General features: G+C 36.4%; 1 protein-coding gene across 5 annotated transcripts in view; it reads left to right on the top strand.

The window, feature by feature from the left end:
• UBR1 (ubiquitin protein ligase E3 component n-recognin 1) overlaps nt 1-27440 on the top strand; it is a 167885-nt gene that overhangs the window by 37403 nt on the left and 103042 nt on the right. For 4 of the 5 annotated variants that reach the window (XM_079915121.1, XM_079915122.1, XM_079915120.1 and 1 more), the window contains exons 2-4: nt 1318-1574; nt 4249-4327; nt 16269-16379. In XM_079915121.1, coding sequence (XP_079771247.1) covers nt 1318-1574; nt 4249-4327; nt 16269-16379 — 447 coding nt within the window. Of the gene's footprint in view, nt 1-1317; nt 1575-4248; nt 4328-16268; nt 16380-27440 lie in introns of those variants that run through there. The other variant, XM_079915124.1, reaches the window with a different exon arrangement.

Genomic DNA, 27440 nt, shown 5'->3' with positions numbered 1-27440 from the left:
TCCTTGCAGCCAACAGCAGTTCTCCCCCCAGGTTTGCTTTCTAATCCCCATGTTCCAGCTCTCAGCCCCCGTGTGAACTGGCAGACACACGTCCCAGTCTGGGGCACACAGGCCTGTGGCACTGACCATCTGTGTAGATCTCACTCTGTCCCGTCTGCTACAGACCAGCCATTTCATCCTCCTCTGACAGCCTCAGATGTTCGCCTTCTGTCCCAAGTGATTTCCCCATCAGTGAGGGGGCTTCCCCGGATGCGGGAACCTCTGTGCTTCAGCTCCCCTGAGGGGCACAGATCCTGTCCCACTTTTTCTCCTCTTATTTTTCCCTTCTTACTTTCATCCTACCCGGTTATGCAGGGGTGTTTCTTGTCGTTTCTGGTGTCCGAGGTCTTCTGCTAGTGTTCAGCCGGTGTTCTTTGAGAATTGTTCCATCTGTAGATGTATTCTTGATGCTTTTGTGGAGAGAGATGAACTCCACGTCCTTCTACTCCGCCGCCATCTTGGTTTCTCCTCATTGTTGTCTTAATTTGCGCTTCTCTAATGATTTAATGATGTTGAACATGTTTTCATGTATAAATAAGCATGGCAGAAATGCCATCTGTAACAGTTTCTTTTGAAGAGCAGAAGGTTTTACTTTTGCTGAGGTCCAATTTATCTGTTTTTTTTCTTTTATGGTTAGTGCTTTTTGTGTTCTGAAAACTCTGGCACTCATTCATTTTGATCTCTCATTAAACGCTACGGTTCCTTTAAATAATTAAACTACTAGAGAGTAAATCCTAAGAGTTTTTATCACAAGGAAAAACACTTTTTTTTTTCTATTCATTTAATTTTGTTTCTGTGTGAGATGATGGATGTTCACTAAAACTATTGTGGTGATCATTTCATGATATATGTAAGTCAGATAATTATGCTGTATACCTTAAACTTATAAGTGCTATATGTCAATTATATCTCAATAAAATTGTAAGAAGAAAATAAAATAGTTGAACTACTGGTATGGGGAATACTTTGTCTCTACAGCCTTTGACTGATAATAGAATCTTCACATACCAGGAGTTGACCATTTCAGAAGGGAAGAGTAATTCTCCATCCACTATAGCTGCACTTCTTTTTTCCAGATATCTGTGATATGGGGACAACCACTTATTTCCAAGCCTTTTTTTAAAAAAAAATCATTTACTTTCCTTTTGTATTGGTGAAGTATAAAGGAAGAATATATTGTAAATCAGTTCCTCTGAAACTACACAATTACTGGTGCCCCTAGATTTTTAAGAAGGAACTTGTAACAAAGTTTAATTTTTGTTTTGTTTTGTTTTTCAGTGGTGGCATCAGCAAATTGATTTTCATACTACTTTCTTGAACCATTTGGCACGATTGGTGCCCGAAATTTATTTTGCTGAAATGGAACCAGACTTGGAAAAGCAGGAGGAGAATATACAAATGTCAATAGTCACTCCACTGGAATGGTACTTATTTGGAGAAGATCCAGATATTTGCTTAGAGAAATTGAAGCACAGTGGAGCATTTCAACTCTGTGGGAAGGTTTTCAAAAGTGGAGAGACAACATATTCTTGTAGGTAAGATTTAGAAATGTACAGGATTGGTTATAATAACAACTTGGTGTTCTGTATGTATTTTATGATGTACCTTTCTTGGTATATTACTATTTATAATATATTTAATTCTACATAATTTACTTTGTTGTATTGTGCACTATAAGTTTGCTTTTGCTAATACAGCTTGTTTTTAAATATATGACTTAAACAGTTCTCTCACTTTTTCTTCCTGTTCTCCAGAAGTATATAAGAGATATATTTTTGCCTTGTTTATAACATAGTCCATACACCCTTATCTGAAACTCTTGGCGCCACATGTATTTCAGAATTCTGAATACTTCCCTAGTGGAGTCAGGTCAGGATCCTGTAATCAAACAGAGCATTTCTGTAAGAAACCTATGACTGTTCACAGCAAGTGGTATAAATAAAGTCTGTAGTCCCTTGTCATTTCAGGTCATTTTTCCGCCACCAAGTGAGATTTGGTATCAGAGGGTTGTGGACCTGTAGGAGCATTTGTAATTTAGTTGGATAGAAGAGGCCAGTGGTAAGGAAACTGGAAACAGCTTTAGGCTTTTTTTTTGCCTTTTGTGAGAGAGATTGACTTAACACAGCATGGTAACACAGAGAACTTTTTTATTCTCTACTCCTGCCTGAAACTTTTAACTTTTAGATCTTAACAACACTTTTAGTTTTTTTTTCTTTCTTTTTTTTTTTTTGCGGTACGCGGGCCTCTCACTGTTGTGGCTTCTCCTGTTGGGGAGCACAGGCTCCGGACGTGCAGGCTCAGCGACCATGGCTCACGGGCCCAGCCGCTCCGTGGCATGTGGGATCCTCCTGGACCGGGGCACGAACCCGTGTCCCCTGCATCAGCAGGCGGACTCTCAACCACTGCGCCACCAGGGAGGCCCTTTTCTTTCTTTTATTAGAGGTTGTTTAGGTTAGGAATGTGAAGTTTTAGATTTTATACAGAGAATTGTTTTTTGCTTCACTGTAATTCTAGGTTTGACTGGTTTATGTATAGTTAACAGTTGTCTAGAACATGCTGCTTTTCTTTATTCTCTTCCTTTCTCAGGAAACAGTCAGCTTTAGTATTTTATTTCTATTTTGCTATATGACAGTAAGTTTCATTTATCTTGTTATATATTTTTAGCTGAAGCCTGGTCAATTTCAGCTAAAGCATAGTAGATATTTGTAGACCTCATTTCTCCAAAAGGGTCATGGAGGCATTTTTAATTGTCACAGCTAGGGGAATGGTACTGGCATCTAGTGGGTAGAGACCAGGGTTGCTGCTTAAACATCCTATGGCACACGGACAGTCACCTATATCGCCAGCAAATAATTATTCAGTTCAAAATGTCAGTACTGCTGAGGTTGACAAATCCTGCTCTGAATAGGTTAGTAGATGATATTATATTTTAGAGGCTATTATTAGTCAGTTTTTATTTATTAGCCTATAAAAATTCATTTTTAAAACTGCCGAATTCCATCTCTTCAACTTTTCTAAATAAATATTTTAAAAATTAATTTTGCACTTTGCACTAATATATATTATTGTTAATGTTTCCTTGAAAGTATTAAATAAAATTTTACATTTTAGAAGTTTTTATTAGGAAAGAGATTAAGAGAGATTGAATTTAATTTATTCAGTAAATATTCATTGAATACCTGTTGTGTGCCAGGCACTGATCTACATGCTTGGGACATATCATTATAATAAAATAAATTAAAATCCTTTAATTTATGTTGCTTACATTCTAATGAATTTTGTCTTTAACCAAGCCTCATTTACCAGTGAACAATCAGTGTCTGTAAAATACATTCATAACTGTAATAGGGTAAGATGATGCAGAGAATGAAAAAAAGCTGATGATTTTTCAGAAAACTAATTTTGGTATATGTGCTACCAAATGGAGCACCAGAAAATGAATTTTTTTTTAATTTTATTTATTTTTTATACATCAGGTTCTTACTAGTTATCTATTTTATACATATTAGTGTATATATGTCAATCCCAATTCATAACACCACCCCTACCACCCCCAACTTTCCCCCCTTTGTGTCCATATGTTTGTTCTCTACATCTGTGTCTCTATTTCTGCCTTGCAAACCGGTTCATCTGTACCATTTTTTAGATTCCACATATATGCATTAATATACAATATTTGTTTTTCTCTTTCTGACTTACTTCACTCTGTATGACAGTCTCTAGGTCCATCCGTGTCTCTACAAATGACCCAATTTCGTTCCTTTTTATGGCTGAGTAATATTCCACTGTATATATGTACCACAACGTCTTTATCCATTCGTCTGTCGATGGGCGTTTAGGTTGCTTCCATGACCTGGCTATTGAAAATAGTGCTTCAGTGAACATTGGGGTGCACGTGTCTTTTTGACTTTAAAGTCTTTATTGAATTTGTTAACAATACTGCTTCTGTTTTATGTATTGGTTTTTTGGCCACAAGGCATGTGGGAATCTTAGCTCCCCGATCAGGGATTGAACCCACACCCCCTGCCTTGGAAGGTGAAGTCTTAACCACTGGACTGCCAGGGAAGTCCCTGGAATTCAGTTTTTAAAGTATTTTCATAATCAGTTTGTGCATGATATAGGAAATTCATTCACATTACTTTATAGTCATACCTTGAGCATCAGCAGGAGTCATGTAAATTTTGGAGTCTGATTTTTAATCTTTTTCAGGGACTGTGCAATTGATCCAACATGTGTACTCTGTATGGACTGCTTCCAGAATAGTGTTCATAAAAATCATCGTTACAAGGTATGAAAATAGATGCCTAAAATCTCTAGATTGGCAGGAGTCTGATGGCCAGCTAGTCCAAATTCCTGACTAGTACTTGAGTTCCTGCTGTAACAGACCTGATTTGTGAACCTTTAGCTCTGGTTAAACATATCATGTGATAAGACATCTACTACTTCAAGATGCAGCTCCTTACAATTTTTTAATTTTTGAGATACATCATTTTTATGCAGAAGATTGTATAAAGCATATGAACAGCTTAAAGAATAACTATAAAATGAACACCTGTGTAACCACTACTTAGGTCAAGAAATGAGACATTTCCAGCTCTCAGTGGCCTCCCATTTGTTCCTTCTGGATCACCATCCTTCTCTCCTCCTTTGTGATAATCTCTCTCTCCTGTGTTTTGTGATAATGGTTTCCTTGATTTCCCTTTTAGTTTATCACCCAAATCATATTGAATGGTTCTGTTTTTGAATTCTGTACAGATGGAGTCATTCTGTATCTTTTTCTTGTTGAGTAGCTTTCACTCGGCATTAAGTATATACTTACATATATATACGCATATATATATTTTGTCCATTTACCTTATAGGGTTTAATAATCCATATTGTCTTTATTCATTGTACTGTATATAGATATGTAGATTGTTTCCAATTTGGGACTGTTATTGTATTAAAACAATTCTGCTGTGGACATTCTTATTTGTGTATTTTGGTACACATGTACAGGAGTTTATCCAGGGTATATATCTGGAATAGAATTGCTGAGTTCTAGGGTATATCTTAAGTCATAGTAGATAGTGTTTTCCAAAGTGGTTATACCAACACACACTTACAAGATTTGGTGTTGCTAGTCTTTTAAATTTTAGCCAGTTTGGTGGGTATATAATGGTATCACATGGTGGTCTTAGTTTAATTTTCTTAATTAGTAGTGAGGTTGAGGGATTTGCCTCTCCTGTGACATCTTCAGACAACTTTGTTATTTTGAGCTGAAATGTATTTTTCAAGTAACAGTATTGGTTCTGTGCTCTGGGCTTGGGCAGATATAATAATTGATGTTTCTCTTTGTACATATAATATGCCGAAGGTCCCATGTAAATGTAAATAACATCTTAAAGTTATGTAGACTATTTCTTCCATAGAGCTGAAAGTGTGATTCATGTTTTTAGACTGGCTTCAACATTAGTGCTTCTATCTCAGGAAATGATAAGCTATAGATATATGTTATATATATATATGTATTTTTATTATTGTGCAAAAGAAAAAACATGAGGAGCCTATCATGTAGTGTGGTTAAAATGTTTTCCTAACATTGCAAAGCTAATCAGTGATGGAATTTACAAAGTTGATCATTGGTTAATTTCATATTTCCCAGTCGTCTCCATTTATTATAGTTTTTTCCTTATGTTGGAGAACTCAAGAAAGGATGCCAGAAGTAGAGACAATGAGGAAGTTGTTAATTTCTTCTTAGTTTTACTCTGGGATGTTAAGGGGGAGAGATGCTGAAGTCTCAAGGCCAGAGTTTTCCAGTTGCCAAACTTTGGGATTTTGTGGTCCAGTACAATTTCACAAGACTTGGGTAAGACATAGGGTTTTCAAATTTTTATTTGGCTAGGGAAGTTCAATTTTAATTTTAAAAAGAGCACATGAACAGCAACCAAAAAATACCTACCATCTCCTATCATTTTATGAAGAAAAAGAAAATTTAATTCCAAGAAAGTAGGATAATCTCAGACTAAAGAGCAGGTCTTTAGATTGCATACATGTAGCTCTGTTAAAGAGCTCATCACATTCCTTATTCCTTCCTTTTCTGATTTTCCGTGGACTGGTAAAACTTGTCTGTTAAATTTTAGGAACTTCTTCACTAAGCTACCTTTGAGTATTGAAAGTTTACCAGTCTACACTGTCACCACAAAGCACTCTTTTATGAAGCATGCTTAGGTTTATCATCTTTAGGTTTTTGCAGAGCTCTTCTTGTAGAGGGTGCGTACACAGCTTACTCAGGAACCTTTGAGTTTTCAGAAGGATGGGCTGTTATGTAACTAATAAAAAATTATGTTCATAAGCTTTTAAAAATATTACCCTTCAAAAGTGAGTGTGAAGAGAACAGAAGACTTTTGGTGGGAGAATAATTTGGTAGAGTCTTTCTGGAATACCTATTATGTGTGGTGAAATTTTTAAAGAAAAGTGAGGGAATGACTAATAAATACAATTCACGTAATAGTAACCTCCAGGGCAAGTGGATGATCACAGAGGGAACATCAACAGTATTAATATTCTCTTGTGTTAGATGCTGGATCATTTTATTATTATACTTTGTAACTTGCCTATACATTGTGTATATTCTTTTTATAATAAAAAACATAATAAAAGAAAAAATGAAGCCATTTAAAAAAAAGATGAGAAGAAATAAGAAGGGATCTGTGTTGCTGCAGAGAAGGGGAAGAAAAGAATAACGATGGGGATGCAGACCCAAGATCAGGTACTATGTGAAGAAAGCACCAAGAAAAACCTTTTGTCACAGAATAGCACAGAACAACTTTTGCAGTCCCCGGCACCACAGAGGAAGTGGGGCTGCTGCATGGAGATGGCATGGCAACTCTGTCCAGACCTGCTCCACCATGTCCAAGTTTTCCTTTAAAGTCACGCTGCTGTCTGCCTTACGGAGTACTCAGTGTTCCCAAAAGTACACCTTTCACAGCAGTCTTAAAGTCTGCGGCAGAAGAATGTAAAGTTCCTGCAGTGACATGTGCAGTTATTACCAACGATGAAATAGGAATAAATCCTGCACTGCTGGAAATGTTTTTCTGAAGCATGGTTCAGAACTGCGAATTAGGGAGTTCTCTGGTGGTCTAGCGGTTAGGACTCAGTGCTTTCACTGCTATGGCCCGAGTTCAGTCCCTGGTTAGGGAACTGAGATCCTGCAAGCCACACAGTGCGGCCAAAAAAAGAACTTTGAATTATTCTTAGAGATCGTGTTGGAAGTTCTGCTACTTGGAACATACGATTACCTTTCAGAATAAATATTGGTATTGTTGTTGTAAAATTGAAATCAGGCATTTAAAATACTGTGAAAACACCAATAGTTGATGAAATAATGAAAGGTGACTCTCCATCCCTTCTTGTTATTCACACTCTTCATGTGAAGAGAGAATGCTTCTGCGTTGCGGGTGTTATCACCACAGAAGATCATAGTTCTATCATTGCTACCTCACAACACACACAGGTGTTTCATTTGGGGTAAATGGATTACCCAACTGTGTTTTATAACTGGAGGATGCTTCTGATAATTCTTTCTGAGAACATTTGGAAAATTAAAATTTATTGAGTCTTCCTATTTGTCTTTGAGTTAAACATTTAAAAAGGATTGCTGTTTGCTTGATAGCACCTGACTTGCAGACACAAAAATAGTTCGTCTTGATTATATATTGTTTATGATAAAAAATCATATCAATGAATACTTAACTATCTTAACTTTTTATTGTTTTTTTTAAAATTTTATTTTTGGCTGCATTGGGTCTTTGTTGCTGCGCGTGGGCTTTCTCTAGTTGCAGTGAGTGGGGGCTGCTCTTTGTTGTGGTGCGTGGGCTTCTCATTGCAGTGGCTTCTCTTGTTGCGGAGCACGGGCTCTAGGTGCGCAGGCTTCAGTAGTTGTGGCTCGCAGGCTGTAGAGCGCAGGCTCAGTAGTTGTGGTGCGTGGGCTTAGTTGCTCTGCGGCATGTGGGATCTTCCCGGACCAGGGCTCGAACCCATGTCCCCTGCATTGGCAGGCGGATTCTTAACCACTGCGCCACCAGGGAAGCCCTGTTGAGGTTGTTTTTAAGTGTCAAACTTCATGTGTTCATATAAATTTTAATTTAATACCAAAGAGCCAAAAATTGAATTTTCCCTTATGTGTAAAACTTATATCCCATTCCAAAGAGTTTTCTCTGTGATCTTGCACAATCCAAGATGAGAATTGAAAGTAAAGTAGAGGCATAAAAAACAAGAAACAAAACAAAACAAAAACCTTTTGAGAACAGGAAAATAACAGATAAAAATTGGAGCTTTTTGTTCTGCTGTGTGTAATGTGACCCTTCTTTGTGATATCCAGCTTTTCAGTAGTTTATCCCTTAAAAAAAGCTACAGTAAGATAAATAAGGTCTGAGGATCTAATGTATTTAACATGGTGACTATAGTTGATAACACTGTATTATTGTATGATTGAAATTTGCTTAGAGAGTAGAACTTAAACATTCTTACATACACACAAAAAGGTAACCATGAAACAAGAAAGAATATACTGAAGTACTATCTTTAAAAAAACTTTCAGTAAACCTCTGCATTTTTATCCTCAAAATAAAAACACCCACTGTTTAAGATTATTATTATTATTTTTTTGGCTGCACCACGTGGTATGTGGGATCTTAGTTCCCCGACCAGGGATCGAATCTGTGCCCCCTGCAATGGAAACATGGAGTCTTAACCACTGTACTGCCAGGGAAGTCCCAAAGATTATTTTTAACTCCATAAATGTTTCCTTTTTGTTGTTAAATGAGAATAGTGAGTTACAAAAATAGTATATTCATACAGCTGTTTCCTCTAATCAGAAAAAAACAGTTTTCAAATGAAGCTTACAGAGTTGTAAAAGGAAGAATAAAATTCTCATGTTATACTTTTAAATGGAAAAAGCACAATATGTATAATTATGCATTCAATTTTTGGATTCAATTTTGCATTCAATTATGTTTCTTTTAGAACTTATTGGGTATATAATATTAAACCATAATATATTTTAACTGCTTACCTATTGGAGAATTTGTTCAGGTTTCAGTTTTTTTTAATTGTAAGCAATATTGCTATAAATATCTTTATATGTAAATCATTTTTCTATATGTAAGATTATTTTTTAGGCTAGGTTCTCAGAAGTGGAATTACTGGATTAAAAAATAGAGACCTTTCAGAGAATAAAAAGACAAGCCACAGACTGGGTGGAAGGCTTTGCAAAACATGTATCTGATAAAGGATTGTTATCCACTATATACAAAAAACTCTTAAAACTCAACAGTAAGAAAATGAACAACTCAGCTTTAAAAATGGGCAAAAGATCTGAAACAGACACTTCACCAAGAAGATACGTAAATGGCAATAAGCACACAAAAAGATGCAAAACATCATATGTCATTAGAGAATTACAAATTAAAACCATAGTGAGATACCACTACATACCTATTAGAATGGCAGAAATCCAAAATATTGACAATACCAAATGCTGGTGAGGATGTGGAGGAACAGGAACTCCTATTCATTGCTGGGTTGGGAATGCAAAACGATACAGCCACTTTGGAAGACAGTTTGGCAGTTTCTTATAGAAATAAATACACTGTAACCACATAATCCAGCAGTCATGCTCCTTGGTATTTACCCAAATGAATTGAAAACTTATATCCACAAAAAACCTGCACAGAAATGTTTATGGCAGTTTTATTCATATTTGCTGAAACTTGGATGCAACCAAGATGTCTTTCAGTTGGTGAATGGGTGAAAAAACTTTGGTACGTTGATACAATGGAATTTTTAAAAAATGTTTTATTTATTTATTTTATTTTTATTTTTGGCTGCGTTGGGTCTTCGTTGCTGTGCGCAGGCTTTCTTTAGTTCCAGCGAGTGGGGGCTACTCTTCGTTGTGGTGCACGGACTTCTCAGTGTGGTGGCTTCTCTTGTTGCGGAGCATGGGCTATAGGGCACACGGGCTTCAGTAGTTGTGGCACACGGGCTCAGTAGTTGTGGCTCACGGGCTGTAGAGTGCAGGCTCAGTAGTTGTGGCACACAGGCTTGGTTGCTCCACGGCACGTGGGATCTTCCTGGACCAGGGCTCGAACCTGTGTCCCCTGCATTGGCAGGCAGAATCTTAACCACTGCGCCCACCACCAGGGAAGTCCTACAATGGAATATTATTCAGTGCTAAAAAGAAATGATCTATCAAGCTATGAAAAGATATGGCAGGACCTTAAATGCATGTTTCTAAATGAAAGAAGCCATTGTGAAAAGGCTATATACTGTATGGTTCCAGCTGTATGACATTCTGGAAAAGGCAGCACTATGGAGACAGTAAGAAGATCAGTGGATGCTGAGGCTGGGAGATGATGGTGGGAGGGATAGAGGGATGAATAGGTGGAGTACAGGGAATTTTTAGTGCAGTAAAACTACCCTGTGTGATACTGTAGTGGTGTATATACGTCATTATACATTTGTCAAGACCCCCAAAATGTACAACACAAAGAGAGAACCCAAATGTAAATTATGGACTTTAGTTAATGTATCAGGGACTTACTTCCCTGGTGGCACAGTGGTTAAGAATCTGCCTGCCAATGCAGGGGACACGGGTTCAAGCCCTGGTCCCAGAAGATCCCACATGGCACAGATCAACTAAGCCCGTGTGCCACAACTACTGAGCCCATGTGCCTAGAACCTGTGCTCCGCGACAAGAGAAGCCACTGCAGTGAAAAGCCCGCGTGCAGCAACTAAGAGTCAAAGCAGCCAAATATAAATTACTTAATTTAAAAAAAATAATGTATCAACATTGACTCCTCAATTGCAACAAATGTGCCACACTATTGCAAGATGTTCATAATAGGGGAAACTGTGGGTAGGGAAAAGGAGGGATATATGAGAACTCAGTATTTTCTGAGGTATAAAAATAACGATCAGGGTCTATTTTAACAGCCTGCTATAATCCTACATGATGAGAATTTGTATTCATATATTATCTTTGAAACACAACATTAAAAAAAATAATTTAGGCAATGCAATAAAACTTACCTTTTAAAAATTCAAATAATACAAAAGAATACAAATAAAAATTTTTGTTGCCTTTCTGTCCCATCATACTTTCTTTGTTAAACTGAACACAATTTAGTGCACATCCTTACAGATCTTTATGCATGTACACTCATATATATATTTATATGTTTAGGAGGATGTTTGTGTGTGTACAAATGGGATCCTACTATATATTTTGTTTTGCAACTTTTTTTTTTGGCCATGCTGCACAGTTTGCAGGATCTCAGTTCCCCGACCAGGGATTGAACCTGGGCCACAGCAGTGAAAGCCTGGAATCCTAACCACTAGGTCACCAGGGAACTCCCTGCAACTTGATTTTAACTTAATATATCATGGAGATAATTCTGTGTTGATATATATAATAACTCTTGCCTTATTTAATTGCTGCATGTATTCCTTTGTGGGAATATGTCATCAAATATTTAACCCATCACCCTTTTCTAGATAATTACACTGTTTCCAGCTTTCACTGATCAACAAATAATGGAACATACACATATACCTTTGTTTTAATATAAACCAGTGTATATATTAAAGAATGCTTGAGACTAGATTCTTAGAGGTAGATTTTCTGGATTGAAGGGTACATGCATTTAAAATTTTCATAGATTTTGCCAAATGTTTTTCCTGAATTGCTGTGTCAATTTACAGTCCCATTAAAAGGATATGAGGGGCTTCCCTGGTGGCGCAGTGGTTAAGAATCCACCTGCCAATGCAGGGGACATGGGTTCGAGCCCTGGTCTGGGAAGATCCCACATGCTGCGGAGCAACCAAACCCACGCACCACAACTACTGAGCCTGCACTCTAGAGCTCGCTTGCCACAACTGCTGAAGCCCGCGCGCCTAGAGCCTGTGCTCCACAACAAGAGAAGCCACTGCAATGAGAAGCCCGTGCACTGCAACGAAGAGTAGCCCCCACTCGCCACAACCAGAGGGAGCCTGCGCACAGCAACAAAGACCCAACACAGCCAAAAATAAAAATAAAAAAAGGATATGAGAATGTTCTTTATCTACATCCCCAAAGTTTATTTAGTCAGTCTTTTTACTTTTTGCCAATCCGTTAGTCAAATAATCTCATTTTAATTTGCATTTCTATTACTAGTATTAACATCTTTTCATTTTTTAATTGTATGTTTAATTTCTTCTGTGTATTGCCTGTTTTTATCCTTAATTTTTCTTTTGCCTTTTTCTTACTGTTATATACGTTACAAATATTTTCTCTTACTATGCTTGTCTTTAATAATTTTTAAAGTCAGATTTTTTTGAGATATAATTTATATACAATAAAATCTACCCTTGTAAGTGTAGTTCCATGAGTTTTCACAGACATACAGTTCAGTAACCACCACAATAATCAATATATAAAACATATCATTCCCAGAAGTTCTCCCGTTTGCAGGCAGTCCTCTTGCCCACTTACCCCAGCTCCTGGCAGTCACTGATCAGTTTTCTGTCCCTGTAGTTTTGGCTTTTCCAAATGTCATATAAGTGAAATCTATATATAGTATGTAGTGTTTCCTATCTGGTTATATTCACTTAGCATAGTGCCTTTGAGATCCTCTCATGTCTCAGCAGTTTGTTCCTTTTTATTGCTGAGTAGTATGCCGTTGTATGGATATGCCACAATATATTACCTGTTCATCAGTTGATGAATATTTGTCTTGTTTCCAGCTTTTAAATAAAGCTGTTACAAACATTCAAGTACATGTCTTTGTGTGGGCATTTGTTTTAATTTTTCTTGGGTAACCTCAGGGTGATATTGCTGGATTATAAATTAAGTGTATTTTTTGACTGTATAAAATCTATTTTCTGTCTTTTAAACTTGATATATGCTATCATTTGCCTTACTGACATTTTAATTTATATGTTGTCAAATTTGCCAGTTTTTTTTTTTAATGCTTCTGGATTTTGTGCCTTGCTTCCATGGCATTCCCTATACTAAGGTTATGCTTTTACTTTCATTTGAAACAACTACATTTTTAGTAATCATGGATGAGTCTAGCATTCTTCAGTATATAAAATTGATTTGTATATTCTAATTTCTTTTGTTACTATTGTTCTAGTGATAATGTTTGTACTAATAATTTTTATAATGCCTTTAGTTCCTTTTTACTCCCTTATGTAACTTTTTATTATCTAGTCTGTCAGTTTTAATGCTATCTTTGACTCCCTCCTATTACCTATTTAATAGTTGATAATCTTATGTTGCCTTCTCTTTCCCTTCTCCCACTTTTTAGTTGTAGTCTTTCTGATTGTGAGATCATATAATGTTCATGGATAATGTTCTATCCATGTATCTTTCAACACCCTTGATTTGTTCTTAGCGCTACAATTAAATACATAAAATGTTCGCCATCTGTCCTTTTTCTGAAGTTCCCCAGTCACTGCTTGGTCAGCTGAAGTGCATCCTCTAGGGGTCAGTAAACTACAGTTTGTGGGTCAAATCTGGCTCACCATCTGTTTTTGTATTGCCTGCAAGCTAAGCTTGGTTTTTATTCTTTTCTTCTTTTCTTTTGGCTGTACCGCAAGGCATACGGAATCTTAGTTCCCCAACCAGGTATCAAAACTGTGCCCCCTGAAGTGGAAGCGCAGAGTCTTAACCTCTGGACCTCCAGGGAAGTCCCTTAGCTTGGTTTTTATATTTTCAGATGGTTGGGAAAAAAGATGAGAAGAATAATATTTCATGATAAATGAAAATTATATGAAATTAAAATTTCAGTGCCTATAAATAAAGTCTCATTGGAATGTGGCTATGCTGGTTCATTTATTTATTGTCTGTGGCTGATGCTTCACTGCCAGAGCAGAATAGAGTAATTCAACAGAGATTCCATGGCCTGCAAAGACTAAAATATTTACTGTCTGTTCCTTTACACAGGAAGTTTGCTGATCACTGCTCAGGTAGATTCCTCAGGAAGGTCGCATGTATACTGTGTTTCTTAAGTTCTGACATGTTCAAAATTATATTATAGCTCGGCTGTAGACAGTATTCTTGGTTTGCAGTTTCTTTCCTTGAAAATGCTGCTCTGCTGTTGTCTTGCTTTATGTGTTGTTATTGAGAAGTCTGATGCCAGTCTAATTTTCTTGTGATTATGTTATTTCATCTTTTTGCCTAGGGCCTCAGGACTTTTATCTTTAAAATCCAGTAGTTTTAGGAGGGTATACTTTGGAGTTGATCATACTGAGTGAGTTTTCTCTTAGTCACTTTTGGCCGTTTGATTGTGTAGATTCAGGTCTTTTATTTCCAGGAAGTTTTCTTAGATTACAGTTTTAAATATTACCTCTGTTCCATTGTTTTGATTTTTCTTTGGTGATTCCAGTTATACTCATCTGCCTCTATTAGGCCTATCTTCTATTTCAACCACTTTTTCTCTGACCCTGTATTTCTTTACTTCATCTTATTTTCATTCTCTTGTTTTCCTGCTTTGTTTCAATGCTATTTATTAACTTTTCATTTGAGTCTATCATCTTGTAATTTAAAAAAATTCATTTCTGATATGATATCGTTTTCTTCCTGGTTTTTCCCCTTAGTTCACTCGAGTCTCATTTTATTTATTCCTATTTCTTTGTCCGTTTCTGTTCTTAGTTCTTATATTTATGATTAAAGGTGTTTAGTCTGATTAAGGGTTTTTAATGCTTGTTTGAGGCTGTGTAATTCAGTTTGGAGCATTGTATAGTTTTCTCCAGCTTCATAATTGGGTTTTGGCTCTTATTTGCATTTTTTGGCTTTTTTTTTTGCAATAGTTTTGTGTGGATATGGTGTACTTCTTTCTGTTCTTTTTCATTTCATGGATAGGTTTACAAGTGCTCTCTTCTGTCAGTTCTACCCTCTTCTCTGTTGTTTTTTTTTTTTTTTTGCGGTACGCGAGCCTCTCACTGTTGTGCTCTCTCCCGTTGCGGAGCACAGGCTCCGGACGCGCAGGCTCAGCGGCCATGGCTCACGGGCCCAGCAGCTCCGTGGCATGTGGGATCTTCCCAGACCGGGGCATGAACCTGTGTCCCCTGCATCGGCAGGCGGACTCTCAACCACTGCGCCACCAGGGAAGCCCCTAACTTATTTTATAGATGATATTGGTGATGGTGGTGAGGTGAGGAGGGTTTGGCATGTCTTGTTTCTCTCTTGTTTCATAGGATCCTTAAATTTTCTTTCTTATTTACTTCTTTCATTTACTGCCCCATCTATAATGGGTTACCACCTTTTTTAATGTATTTGATTTTCCTCCAAAAGTAATGCTTTTCTGAGGTGGCCACTTCTGGTCCTGTTTACTTTCAGTCTCTTTCCCTGTGAACCACCAAGTCCTAACCTGTGTTCAGTATTTGTCCCTTGGCATTGGGCTTTCTCTTCTGGAGTGTGATTTTGTTTGTGCTTGATCTAAGTCGTTTGTACCCCTCTGTTCTCTTTCATGGGGTCACTTAAGCTTCCCTCTCGTATTGTCTGTAACCACAGGCTTGAAGTGATAGGCAACAGGAACTCTGATAAAGCAAGTCATTTGAAGGTTGTGGTATTTATTTTTTGTCTCCTAGTAATCTTGCAGACATGAGTCATGTGTGGCTTTATTTGTTCTCCTTGTTAATTGTATGCTTTGGAGGGGGGAGATTTGGGGAAGATTCAAATTCAGGTCATTGTCATCCTTCTCTATCTAAATTAGGATGTTTTAGATAATTTTTTTTTTTTTACAGGAACCCTCACAGGGACAATGTTGTGAATAAGTTTTAGTTGCTGTGGAACATCAGTATAGATGAAAATACTTTATACATGTCTTAAGTACTTACACAAGTATCATTATAATGATTTTTAAGAAGTTTGTTTAATCATAAAATCTACTGAAGCATTCTGGGTGAAGTATAGATTATTTTTTGCACACGTCACAACCTGTTCTCCATTAGTACAAAGTTTAAAAACTATTATTTAAAAACTTTGAATATGTTTCAAAAATATCAATTTTGAAGGTTCAGTTTTGTTGTGATTAAGGATTTTTTTTGGTTAACTAATCAAAATATTTTTTGATATATATCTATAACATTAAAGGCAATTAAGGTTGAAATAGAGGGAAACATTTATTATTTGAGTCATCTTTATCATTCTTCTTTGCTTTGTGATATGTTTTGAAATTAAGACATACTCATTTTTCATTTATCAGATGCATACTTCTACTGGAGGAGGATTTTGTGACTGTGGAGACACAGAAGCATGGAAAACGGGCCCTTTTTGTATAAGTCATGAACCTGGAAGAGCAGGTACCACAAAAGAGGTAAGAATATTGCTATTTTTTTAATTGCTAACTATTTTAAGGTTGATGAAATTAAATAGACATAAATGTTATGTGTATGGGTTAAGCCGAATTCCATTGATAATCCTGATTTTTATGTTCTAATATTTAAATGTAAGGAGTTTTATTTGACTCTAGAGAATTTAAGTGTTTGATAATTATATTCCATATTTCTCTAAAGAAGGAATGAATTTACAATGAAAAGATGAACTTAGAATACTTTTTTGTTAAGCAATTTGATGAGTAAACAATTTATTAACCTAAAAGAGCAAATGGAAGTAGTTATTAATAGATAGGAGAATATAATGAATTAGAAAACAGTAGAATTGACACATAAATTCCATAATTGCTTTTCTTAAAGAAAAAAACGTCAGCAAACTGATTGTCCACTATACGTCCTAATCAAGAAAAAAAACTGCGAGCAAGCCCAGATGTAGACCGTTAAAAAGGAATGGGAAAATAACCATAGAACTACAGATACAGAAGGATTGTAAAAGGCTCCTTATATGACTCTGAACAAATACATTTGAAAATAGATTCTTCTTTTATCAGACAGTATTAAGTGCCATAATTTATTCAAAAACATAGAAAACTTGAATAGGCAGTAACCATTGAAGAAATTTAGAAAATTGTCACAAGAAAGTACTTCCTAAAAAATGCCATGCTCTAATAGTTTTACAGAGGAATCCTTTTCAAAACTTAAGGAATAAATAGTTTTTGTACTCTTTAAACTGTTCCTGATAACTATAGCATTGAATACCCTTAGGGTATATATTTTGATCTCTTAAGTACCATTTCCCACTAAAAGAAATCAGGGCTTTTTGTAAAACTGCCTGATTCCACATGTGAGTTAGGGAATAGATAAGGTAGGCTTGTGAGGATGGGTTTGTGTCAAAACCTAAAACCCAGTTTGAAAAGGCTCCCACTGACCTGAGTTGGACAATTGGGGCATCAGAAAAACAATAATAAATAACCACTATGATTGATTGAATCATACTTAATATATAAAAATCCATGAGTTTCTAATAATGAAACTTACATAAGAACTAAATAGAATAAAACTTGTTTGTTGCCATGCAGTGGTTATTGTATCATTTCCTTACTCTAAAAACTGGTAATTGAAGGGAATGGACTAAACGTTTATTCTACCTTTACAACAGGAATTATATTTCATTGTAAGCAAGTATCTCCAGTTCATGAGGTAAAGCTCTTCTTTCTACAGGAATGCTAGCTAATAGAGAAGGAATAATAGAATTAGAAAAATCAACATTTTGCAAACCCTAAGGAAATATTTGATTTAGACAAAGATCATTAATGGATGCTAAAACCCTTAAAACTTGAATTGATGAGGAACAATATGGGCATGGTTCTGAATTACCATCTCATAGATTACTTGCTAGTCATAAGGGAAAAAACAAAACTGTACAGTGAGGCGGGCAGGGGAGGGCATCATACTGTTGTCACCTGAAACCAGTCATCAGTATTAGCATCATCATGAATATTGGGTTGATATGGCATAATGAGCCTCCTCGTATGATGTAAAATACAGTACATAGTTTAACATCTGAAAATCAGTTAATGTAATACTATATAAATAGAATAAAAAACAAAGCCACATGATCATTTCTGTAGATGCAGCAAAAGCTTTTGACTAAATCCAACACACTTTCATGATAAGAAGACTTAAACTTATAGGGACTTCCCTGGTGGCACAGTGGTTAAGAATCGCCTGCCAGTGCAGGGGACACGGGTTGGAGCCCTGGTCTGGGAAGATCCCACCTGCTGTGGAGCAGCTAAGCCTGTGTGCCACAACTACCGAGCCTGTGCTCTAGAGCCCGCGAGCCACAACTACTGAGCCCACGTACCATAACTACTGAAGCCTGCATGCCTAGAGCCCGTGCTCTACAACAAGAGAAGCCATCGCAATGAGAAGCCCGCGTACCGCAACGAAGAGTAGCCCCCGCTTGCCTCAACTAGAGAAAGCCCGCACACAGCAACAAAGACCCAACGCAGCCAAAAATAAATGAATAAATAAATAAATAAATTTTAAAAAAGACGTAAACTTATAATAGAAGAGAACTTCCTTAACCTGATAGAGGGCATTTATGAAAAACTCACAACTATAATTATATTGTATACTTTCCCCCTAAGATCAGGAATAAGGCAGATTCTGCTTTTGCCACAGAGCATATCCATTCAATATTGTAGTGGAGGTTCTAGCTGGGGCAGTTAGGCAAGAAAAAGAAATAAAAAGCACCCAGGTTGGAAAGGAAGAAGTAAAACTAGCTCTGTTTGCAGATGACATGATTTTGTATATAGAAAATCCTAAGGAATCCACTAAAACATTATTAGAACTAATAAATTCAGCACAGTTGCAGGATATGAGATAATTATACAAAATTACTTGTGTCTATGCATTAGTAATGAACAATACAAAAATGAAATTAAGAAAAAAGAAGTACAAAATTTATTTAATTTGAGAAGATATATGCACCCTTAATGTTCATTGCAGCATTATTTACAATAGCCAAGATATGGAATCAACCTGAGTGCCCATCAATAGCTGAATGGATAAAGAAGATGTGGTGTGTCTGTGTAAATATACACACATACACAAAATGGAATATTACTCAGCCATAAAAAAATGAAATATTGCCATTTGAGACAAAATGGATAGACCTAGAGGGTGTTATGCTAAGTGAAATAAATCAGACAAAGACAAATACTGTATGATTTCACTTATATGTGGAATCTAAAGAACAAAACAAATGAACAAACATAACAAAATAGAAACAGAGTCACAGATACAGAGAACAAGTGTTTGCTAGAGGGGATGGTGTTAGGGGGAGGAAAAAAATAGGTGAGGGAGGTTAAGAGGTACAAACTTTCCGTTACAAAATAGGTTATGGGTATGAAGTGTACAGTGTGGGGAGTATAGTCAGTAATTATATAGTATCTTTGTATGGTGATAGATGGTGACTAGACTTACAGTGACCATTTTGAAATGGTGACCATTTATTATCAAATATATATCAGATCACTATGTTGTATACCAGGAACTAACATAGTATTATAGGTCAACTATACTTCAAAAACAAACAAATAAATTCATAGAAAAAGAGATCAGATTTGTGGTATCAGAGGCAGGTGGTGGGAGGAGGGGGAATTGGATGAAGGTGGTCAAAAAAGTATAAACTTCTAAGATAAATAAGTACTGGGGTATAATGTACACCATGATTAAAATAATTAACACTGCTGTGTGTTATATGTGAAAGTTGTTAAGAGAGTAAACTCTGAGTTCCCACCACAAGGAAAAAATATTTTTTCTTTTATTTTGTATCTATATGACTTGGTGGATGTTGACTAAACTTATTGTGGTAATCATTTCATGATGTATTTAAGTCATATCATTATCCTGTACACCTTCAACTTATACAGTGCTATGTCAATTATATCTCAAAACTGGAAGAAAAAATATAAAAAGAAATAGATTCTAATGTTGTTTATGTAAAACAATAAATTCAAATGGACTCTTCTGATTGAATTTGGATAAATTTTAATTAAAGAGGAACATTTTGGGACTGAGGCTTTGTCCAGTTATAAAGATTTGCACAGAAATCATGTAACAAATAATTGGGCATGGCATAAACTGTCTTGTTTTAACAAGACAATTTTTGGCAAACCTAAATATTTTCACAAGAATATATTTTTTTACTTGCATTAAAACATTTTTAGTATTTACTTTGTACTTATGGTCATTGACAGACTTTTGTTGAATATCCACTCCTTCAACATGTACAGTTTCTAAGGACAGTGTTGCATTTTTCTAATTGTTTCTCAGTGTCCCAGATTTAGGGAAGCAGATTTACAAAGATTTTACTTAAGTGCTGTTGTGTCACAGTTCTGGATTTAGTGCAGGCATATTTAGATGTGATCAGATCTTAACTTGTGCTAACATGTGCATGTCTTGATACTTCAAATCAACTCAGTTATATATAAAAGTAACGGGAAGAAAAATAAATTGGGACCCGGGGCTTACCTCAGAATTTATCTGACCTAAGGAAGAGAAAAGTAGTCATTTTAAAGTGTTCATTGCATCCTTTTGTATCTAGGGGATGAGCATGCAGGGGCTGAAAGCTTCGTTGCCTGGAAAGAATTTAGCAGTAGTAGATCTTTTATGTATTTAGAGACATCTGTGTGTATTTCTCTGGAAGCCTATGGGAGATTTTTGTTTGTTTGTTTGTTTTTATGGAGGCTTTGTTACGTAGCACGATTAGTTAAATCATTGGCCATTGGCAATTGATTCAACCTCTAGCCCCTCTGGGGTTGGGGATGGGACTGAAAGTTGCAGCCTTCTAATCACAAGGTTGGGTCTCCAGGCAACCAGCCCGCATCCTTAGGTGCTTTCTAAAAGTCACCTCATAAACATAACAAAAGACAGCCCCTACTTCTTCACTTGGGAAATTCCAAGGGTTTTAGGAGCTCTGTGCCAGAAACTGGGATGAAGATATTTCTTATTATAGATCACAGTATTAAAGGCCATGCTCCCCAAATTCAGCTACACATTCAGTACAGTTCCCCAGCTGGAAATTTTTTTTAGGTAATTGACAAGATGGCTCTAAAATTCATATGGAATTGTAGGGGACCCACAATAGCCAAAACAACCCTGGAAAAGAAGAACAAAGTTGGAGGACTCACACATCCCTCTTTTAAAACTTAATACAAAGCAACAGTAATCAAGACAGTGTGGTACTGGCATAATGATAAAAATATAGATTAACAGAATAGATTTGAAATCCCAGAAATAAACCCACATGTCTGTGGTCAGCCATTTTTCAACAAGAGTACCAAGACCATTCACTAGGGTAAGAATAATCTTTTTACCAAATAGGACTGGGACAACTGGATATCCACATGCAAAAGAATGAATCTGGACCCCTAACTCACACCAACCACAAAAATTAACTCAGAATGGATCAAAGACCTAAAAATAAGAGCAAAAACGATAAAACTCTTACAAGAAAACATAGGGATAAATCTTTATTACCTTGGATTTGGCAATAGATTCATAGATGTAACACCAAAAGCATTAGTAATAAAAGAAAAAAAACCTTAAATTGAACTTCATCAAAATTAAACACTATTGGGCTTCCCTGGTGGCGCAGTGGTTGAGAGTCCGCCTGCCGATGCAGGGGACACGGGTTCGTGCCCCGGTCCGGGAAGATCCCACATGCCGTGGAGCGGCTGGGCCCGTGAGCCATGGCCACCGAGCCTGCGCGTCTGGAGCCTGTGCTCCGCAACAGGAGAGGCCACAACAGTGAGAGGCCCGCGTACCGCAAAAAAAAAAAAAAAAAAAAATTAAACATAAACACTTTTATGTTCCAAAGGACACTACCAAGAAAGTGAGAAGATAGTACACAGAATGAGAGAGAGATATTTGCAAGTCATATTATCCGGTAAAAGGAACTGGTATGTTGAACTTACAAAGAACTCTTAAAACTTAAAAATAAAAAGACAACCCAGTTTTTTTTTTCTTTTTTTTTAGTGGTGGCATTTTATTATTTTATTTTATTTCATTTCATTTCACTGTGTGACTTGCAGGATCTTAGTTCCCCAACCAGGGGTTGAACCTGTGCCCTCTACAGTTAAAGCGCGGAGTCCTAACCACTGGACAGCTGGGCAATTCTTTGCAACCCAGTTTTTAAAATGGGCAAAGGATCTGAATATGAATTTTTTCAGAGAATATACAAAATAACCAATAAGCACATGAAAAGATGCTCAACATCATAAGTCATTAGAGAAATGCAAACCAAAACCATAATGAAATACTTCTTAATACCCGCTAATGGCTATAATCAAGAAGCAGGTAATAACAAGTGTTATTCGAACTCTCAGACGCTGCTGGTGGAAATGTAAAATGGTGCACCCACTTTGGAAAGAGGCAGTTCTTCAACCTGTGAAATGTAGAGTTACTACATGCCCCAGCAATTCTACTCCTAGACAGACTCAAAATAATTGAAAACAGGTGTTCAAATAATTATTTATACATGAAAGTTCATAGCATTATTCATAATAGTGTTATTATTATAATAAAACAGTGTTATACAATAATAGTATTATTATTCTTAATAAAAATTAGAAACAGTCCAAATGTTCATCAGCTGATAAATGGATAAGCAAATGTGGTTAGGTTATATCCATTACAGTGGAATATTATTTGGTTATAAAGGGGAATAAAGTGCTGAAATATACTTCAATTTAGAGGAACTCTCTGAAAACATTATGCTAAGTGAAAGAAGCCAGTTACAAAAGACCACATATTACATGATTTCAGTTATATGAAATGTCCAGAATAGAACATCCGTAGGGACAAAAACTAGATTAGTGATTTTTTAGGTCTGTGAGGATGGAGACCTTGTGGGTGTGATCATTAAAGGTTTTTTGTATTTTTTTTTTTTTTGCGGTATGCGGGTATCTTCCCAGATCGAGGCACGAACCCGTGTCCCCTGCACTGGCAGGCGGACTCTCAACCACTGCGCCACCAGGGAAACCCTTGTATGTTTTTTTGAGTTGATGAAAATGTTCTAAAACTGACTGTGGTAATAGCTGCACATAAAAACCATTGAATAGTATATTTTTAGTAAATTATATGGTATGTGAATTTATCTCAAGCTGCTAAGAAATTGAAGTACATAGTCTTACTAATGACATATTCTTGCTAAAAATGTTTTACCTGAACTTAATAAAGCCTTGAGATCTAACTTCTAGTTTATAGGAAATACAGGAGAGAGATGAACAAGATAAAGAATACCGCAAGGAAGATAAATATAATATATAGGACATTTCAAGATAAATCTAGAATGTAGGACTTTTTATAGGAAAAATTGGCCTGACCTCAGTCATGAAGAAAAGTCAAGGGGTGGGCATGAGAGATTCATTTAGATGTAAATGACTTGAGGCATAACCAAATGTGATAGACATTTGGGGAATAATTAGGAAACTTGAATATGGTCAAGATATCAGATAATATTTAAAAGTTATTGTTAATGTTATTAGATTATAATAAGGATATTAAGATTATATAAGGAAATGTCCATGTTAAATACATATTAAAGGGCTTCCCTGGTGGCGCAGTGGTTGAGAGTCCGCCTGCCGATGCAGGGGACATGGGTTCGTGCCCCGGTCCAGGAAGATCCCACATGCCGCGGAGCGGCTGGGCCCGTGAACCATGGCCGCTGAGCCTGCACGTCCAGAGCCTGTGCTCCGCAACAGGAGAGGCCACAACAGTGAGAGGCCCGCGTACCACAAAAAATCAATCAATCAATCAATAAATAAATATTAAAGTATTTAGGAGTAAAATATCATGATGACTATTTTTTACCTTAAAATAAGCAACAAAAAAGGAAGCATATATGGAAAAAAGAGTTACTAAATTTAGGTAAAAGTTGTTTTTATTATACCGGTTTCTCTGTTTCTCTGTATTTAAAAAAAAGATAAAAAATAAATAAAAATCACTCGATTACTTAAACACTACACAAATAACAAAAACATACAAATTGTTCCTGAACACAGAGGGCAGAAGAGGGAAATTTTCCAAATTTGTTATATAAAGCCAACATTATGTTGACTTCAGATCTGACATAATATGGAATTTATAAATCAGTTGTATTAATAATTGTTATGCTGAAAGCCTAAATAAAACTAACAGGTAAAATCAAGTTTGACAGAATAATATAATCATGCCTACATTCCTAGAATGAACTGTTTTTGAAATTCATCTGTGAAACTGTTTATGCCTGGCACTTTTTGGGAAAGTAGCTCTTTGATAAGATTTTCAGTTTCTTCCAGAATTATTGGCCTCAAATCAAAAGCTGTTAATCATGCTTGATGATGAAGCACTAGTGTATTCCCATTATAGATAGAGACAGGATAAGGAAATTCACTATTGCTCTTATTATTTACCGCTATTCTGGAAGTCAGTCAAATAGACAAACAGAATGAACTAAAATACATAAATATTGGAGAGGAGGCAAAATAGTCATGATTTATACCTTGACAACCCAAGAAAATTAACTGAAAAAGAATTAGAAACTATAGTAGAGTTTAGTTAGGTTGTTAGTTATGGAACTTACATACTAAAAATCATAGTTCAATGTATTCAACAAAATTTTTTTTTCAGGCAAGTCACTTTATTTATTTATTTACATATACATGTATCTATTCTTTTTCAAATTCTTTTTGCACTTAGGTTGTTACAGAAAAAATATTTCTTGAATGTCCTTAAAAGCAATAGCTTTTAGAAAATGTAGTGAAAGAAAAGATCCCATTTACTATACCATCAAAAAAAATAAAAGACCTAGGGAAAAAACCAAGAAGAAATCTGCCAGGTCTGTTTTAAGAAAACTTTAAAACTATACTCCTGTAGGAGTATGGGCATGTAAGAAAAAAAAAAATCAGAAGACACATTTCATTCTTGGATTGGAAGGTTCAGTATTACAAACGATAAAAGTTTTTCCAAAATTAGTCCATAAATTCATTATATTCCCAATCAGAATAACAGCCAAATTCTCTTTTGGAACTTGACAAAAGTAATCAGAAGTTCTTCTGGAAAAATTTATGAGAATTGCCAGGAAAAACTGAAGAGTTATGAGTGTGAATAGATCCAACAGATTTTAAATGTATTAAAGAGCCATAGTAATCCAGACAATGTGACAGTTGGGACTAAAATTCAGATCTTTAGAATCTGGGCTCTAGCACATTTTTTTTTTTTAACCTTGAATTTGGAAATAATTTCAAATTTGTAAAAAGTTGCAAAAATAGAGTACAAAGAATATTCATATACTCTTTACCCATTCACCTATCATTAACGTATACCTTATCGTTCAGCACTCTATTTTTATTTATTTATTTTTTAAAAAATATTTATTTATTTATTTTGGCTGCTCTGGGTCTTAGTTGTGGCATTTCGGATCTTTAGGTGCGACATGCAGACTCTTAGTTGTGGCATGCATTCAGGATCTAGTTCCCCAACCAGGAATCGAACCCGGGCCCCCTGCATTGGGAGTGCAGAGTCTTACCCACTGGACCACGAGGAAGTCCCTCAGCCCTCTATTTTTAGATTGCCTCTTCTCTCTTACTCATTTATTTGTCCTGATTCCAAATGATTATTCCTTCATTTGACAAATAAAAAATTTGATTGATTAAATATCACCAGATGTCCCTTTCTATTCATTCTCTTGTTTCTGGTTTCTTTCTTTTTTGTTTTTTAAATAAATTTATTTATTTATTTTTGGCTGCATTGGGTCCTCATTGCTGCACACAGGCTTTCTCTTGTTGGGGCGAGGAGGGGCTACTCTTCATTGTGGTGTGTGGGCTTCTCATTGGGGTGGCTTGTCTCTGTTGCAGAGCAAAGGCTAGAGGTGCGCAGGCTTCAGTAGTTGTGGCTCACAGGCTCTAGAGTGCAGGCTCAGTAGTTGTGGCGCACAGGCTTAGTTGCTTCATGGCATGTGGGATCTTCCCGGACCAGGGCTCGAACCTGTGTCCCCTGCATTGGCAGGCGAATTCTTAACCACTGTACCACCAGGGAAGTCCCTCTTGTTTCTGTTTTAAGAACCTTTTCATTCTGATTATTTCCATTTCCTACTCTGATATTTTTTTAAAGGGTATTGGAATATTTTAGCATATAGTCAGAGGGCTTTGTGGCTTGATTTTTATATCTTCTTCATTCCATAACTAATCATTCTAGAAAATTGTTTTCGTACTGTTTTGTGTTAAGTAGCTGAAGAATCCTTGGGAGTTAAATTGCTCATTGAGTTTACAAAACTAGCCTCCCTCTTCCTATATCATGGGATTCCAGTCTGTTGGTGGTTTTCCTGAGTCATATGGCCTCAGTACACTGAATTTAATCCTGAACTAACCTGATCTTCTTGGATTTCTTTGGTTTTCTAATTAGATTCCAAAGGTAGTTGGTCATTCAGTCTTATTCTGAAGGTAAATCTGGATATTCTGCAATGACTCTAGATCTGATTCATGATCTAGATGTGAGAGAAGGACACTTATGGCTAGCATATAACTAATCAATTGCCACCCAACAGTCCTTTGTATTTCGCATTTGTTTCATCTCTGCTTTGGTGAATGTGAAATCCATACTCTGCCAGGCGTGTGGCATTGTGCCAACCATAATAGGGATTTACCAAATGTAATTAGACCTGGCTGATACTAATCAGCCCATCATCCAGCATTTGGCAGTATCTCTTAAAGTGTATTTAAGAGAAGTTTCTTTCTAGTCCTGCAGTACATTTCTGGGTTAATTTTTAAGGTTTTTAAAAATCTATTTTGATTATCACCCTTTTGTTCCCTCTAATGGACCTTCTTATTTTCTAAGCTATAAATGATTTATTTTAAAGTTTCTTCTGTACTTGGACTTCCCTGCTGGCGCAGTGGTTAAGAATCTGCCTGCCAGTGCAGGGGACATGGGTTCTATCCCTGGTCCGGGAAGATCCCACATGTCCTGGAACAACTAAGCCTGTGCACCACAACTACTGAGCCTGCGTTCTGGAGCCCGTGAGCCACAACTACTGAGCCCACGCTCCACAATTCCTGAAGCCCGTGTGCTTTAGGGCCTGTGCTCCACAACAAGAGAAGCCACCACAATGAGAAGCCCGCGTGCTGCAATGAAGACCCAACACAACCAAAAAATAAATTAAAAAAAAAAAAAAGTTTCTTCTGTACTTACCAGACCTCTTTGAAGAACTTAGCCTCTGATTGATACAGTATGGAAGTAATGAGTAGATTCTCTTAACTCTTTAATTCAGACTACTTTTCTGAGGAAATGAAAGGAAATATTGAGCTAAAAAAGATAAGAAATAGGAACATAGTGGATTAATATTGCTCTTAGTACCTTTGGCACTCTATTTTCTCTCTCTGTAGCAAAAGCTTCTGAGCAGAATCTCCAGAGGAAAGGTGACATATTGAGGAGATGGTAGAAATTAAAATAATAAAGCATTGGGGAGTGAGAAAGAATAGGTGCAAAAGAATAAATGT

Source organism: Stenella coeruleoalba, assembly GCF_951394435.1.
Source record: "Stenella coeruleoalba genome assembly, chromosome: 2".
Lineage (NCBI taxonomy): Eukaryota > Metazoa > Chordata > Mammalia > Artiodactyla > Delphinidae > Stenella > Stenella coeruleoalba.
This window is presented reverse-complemented; position numbering and strand designations above follow the sequence as displayed.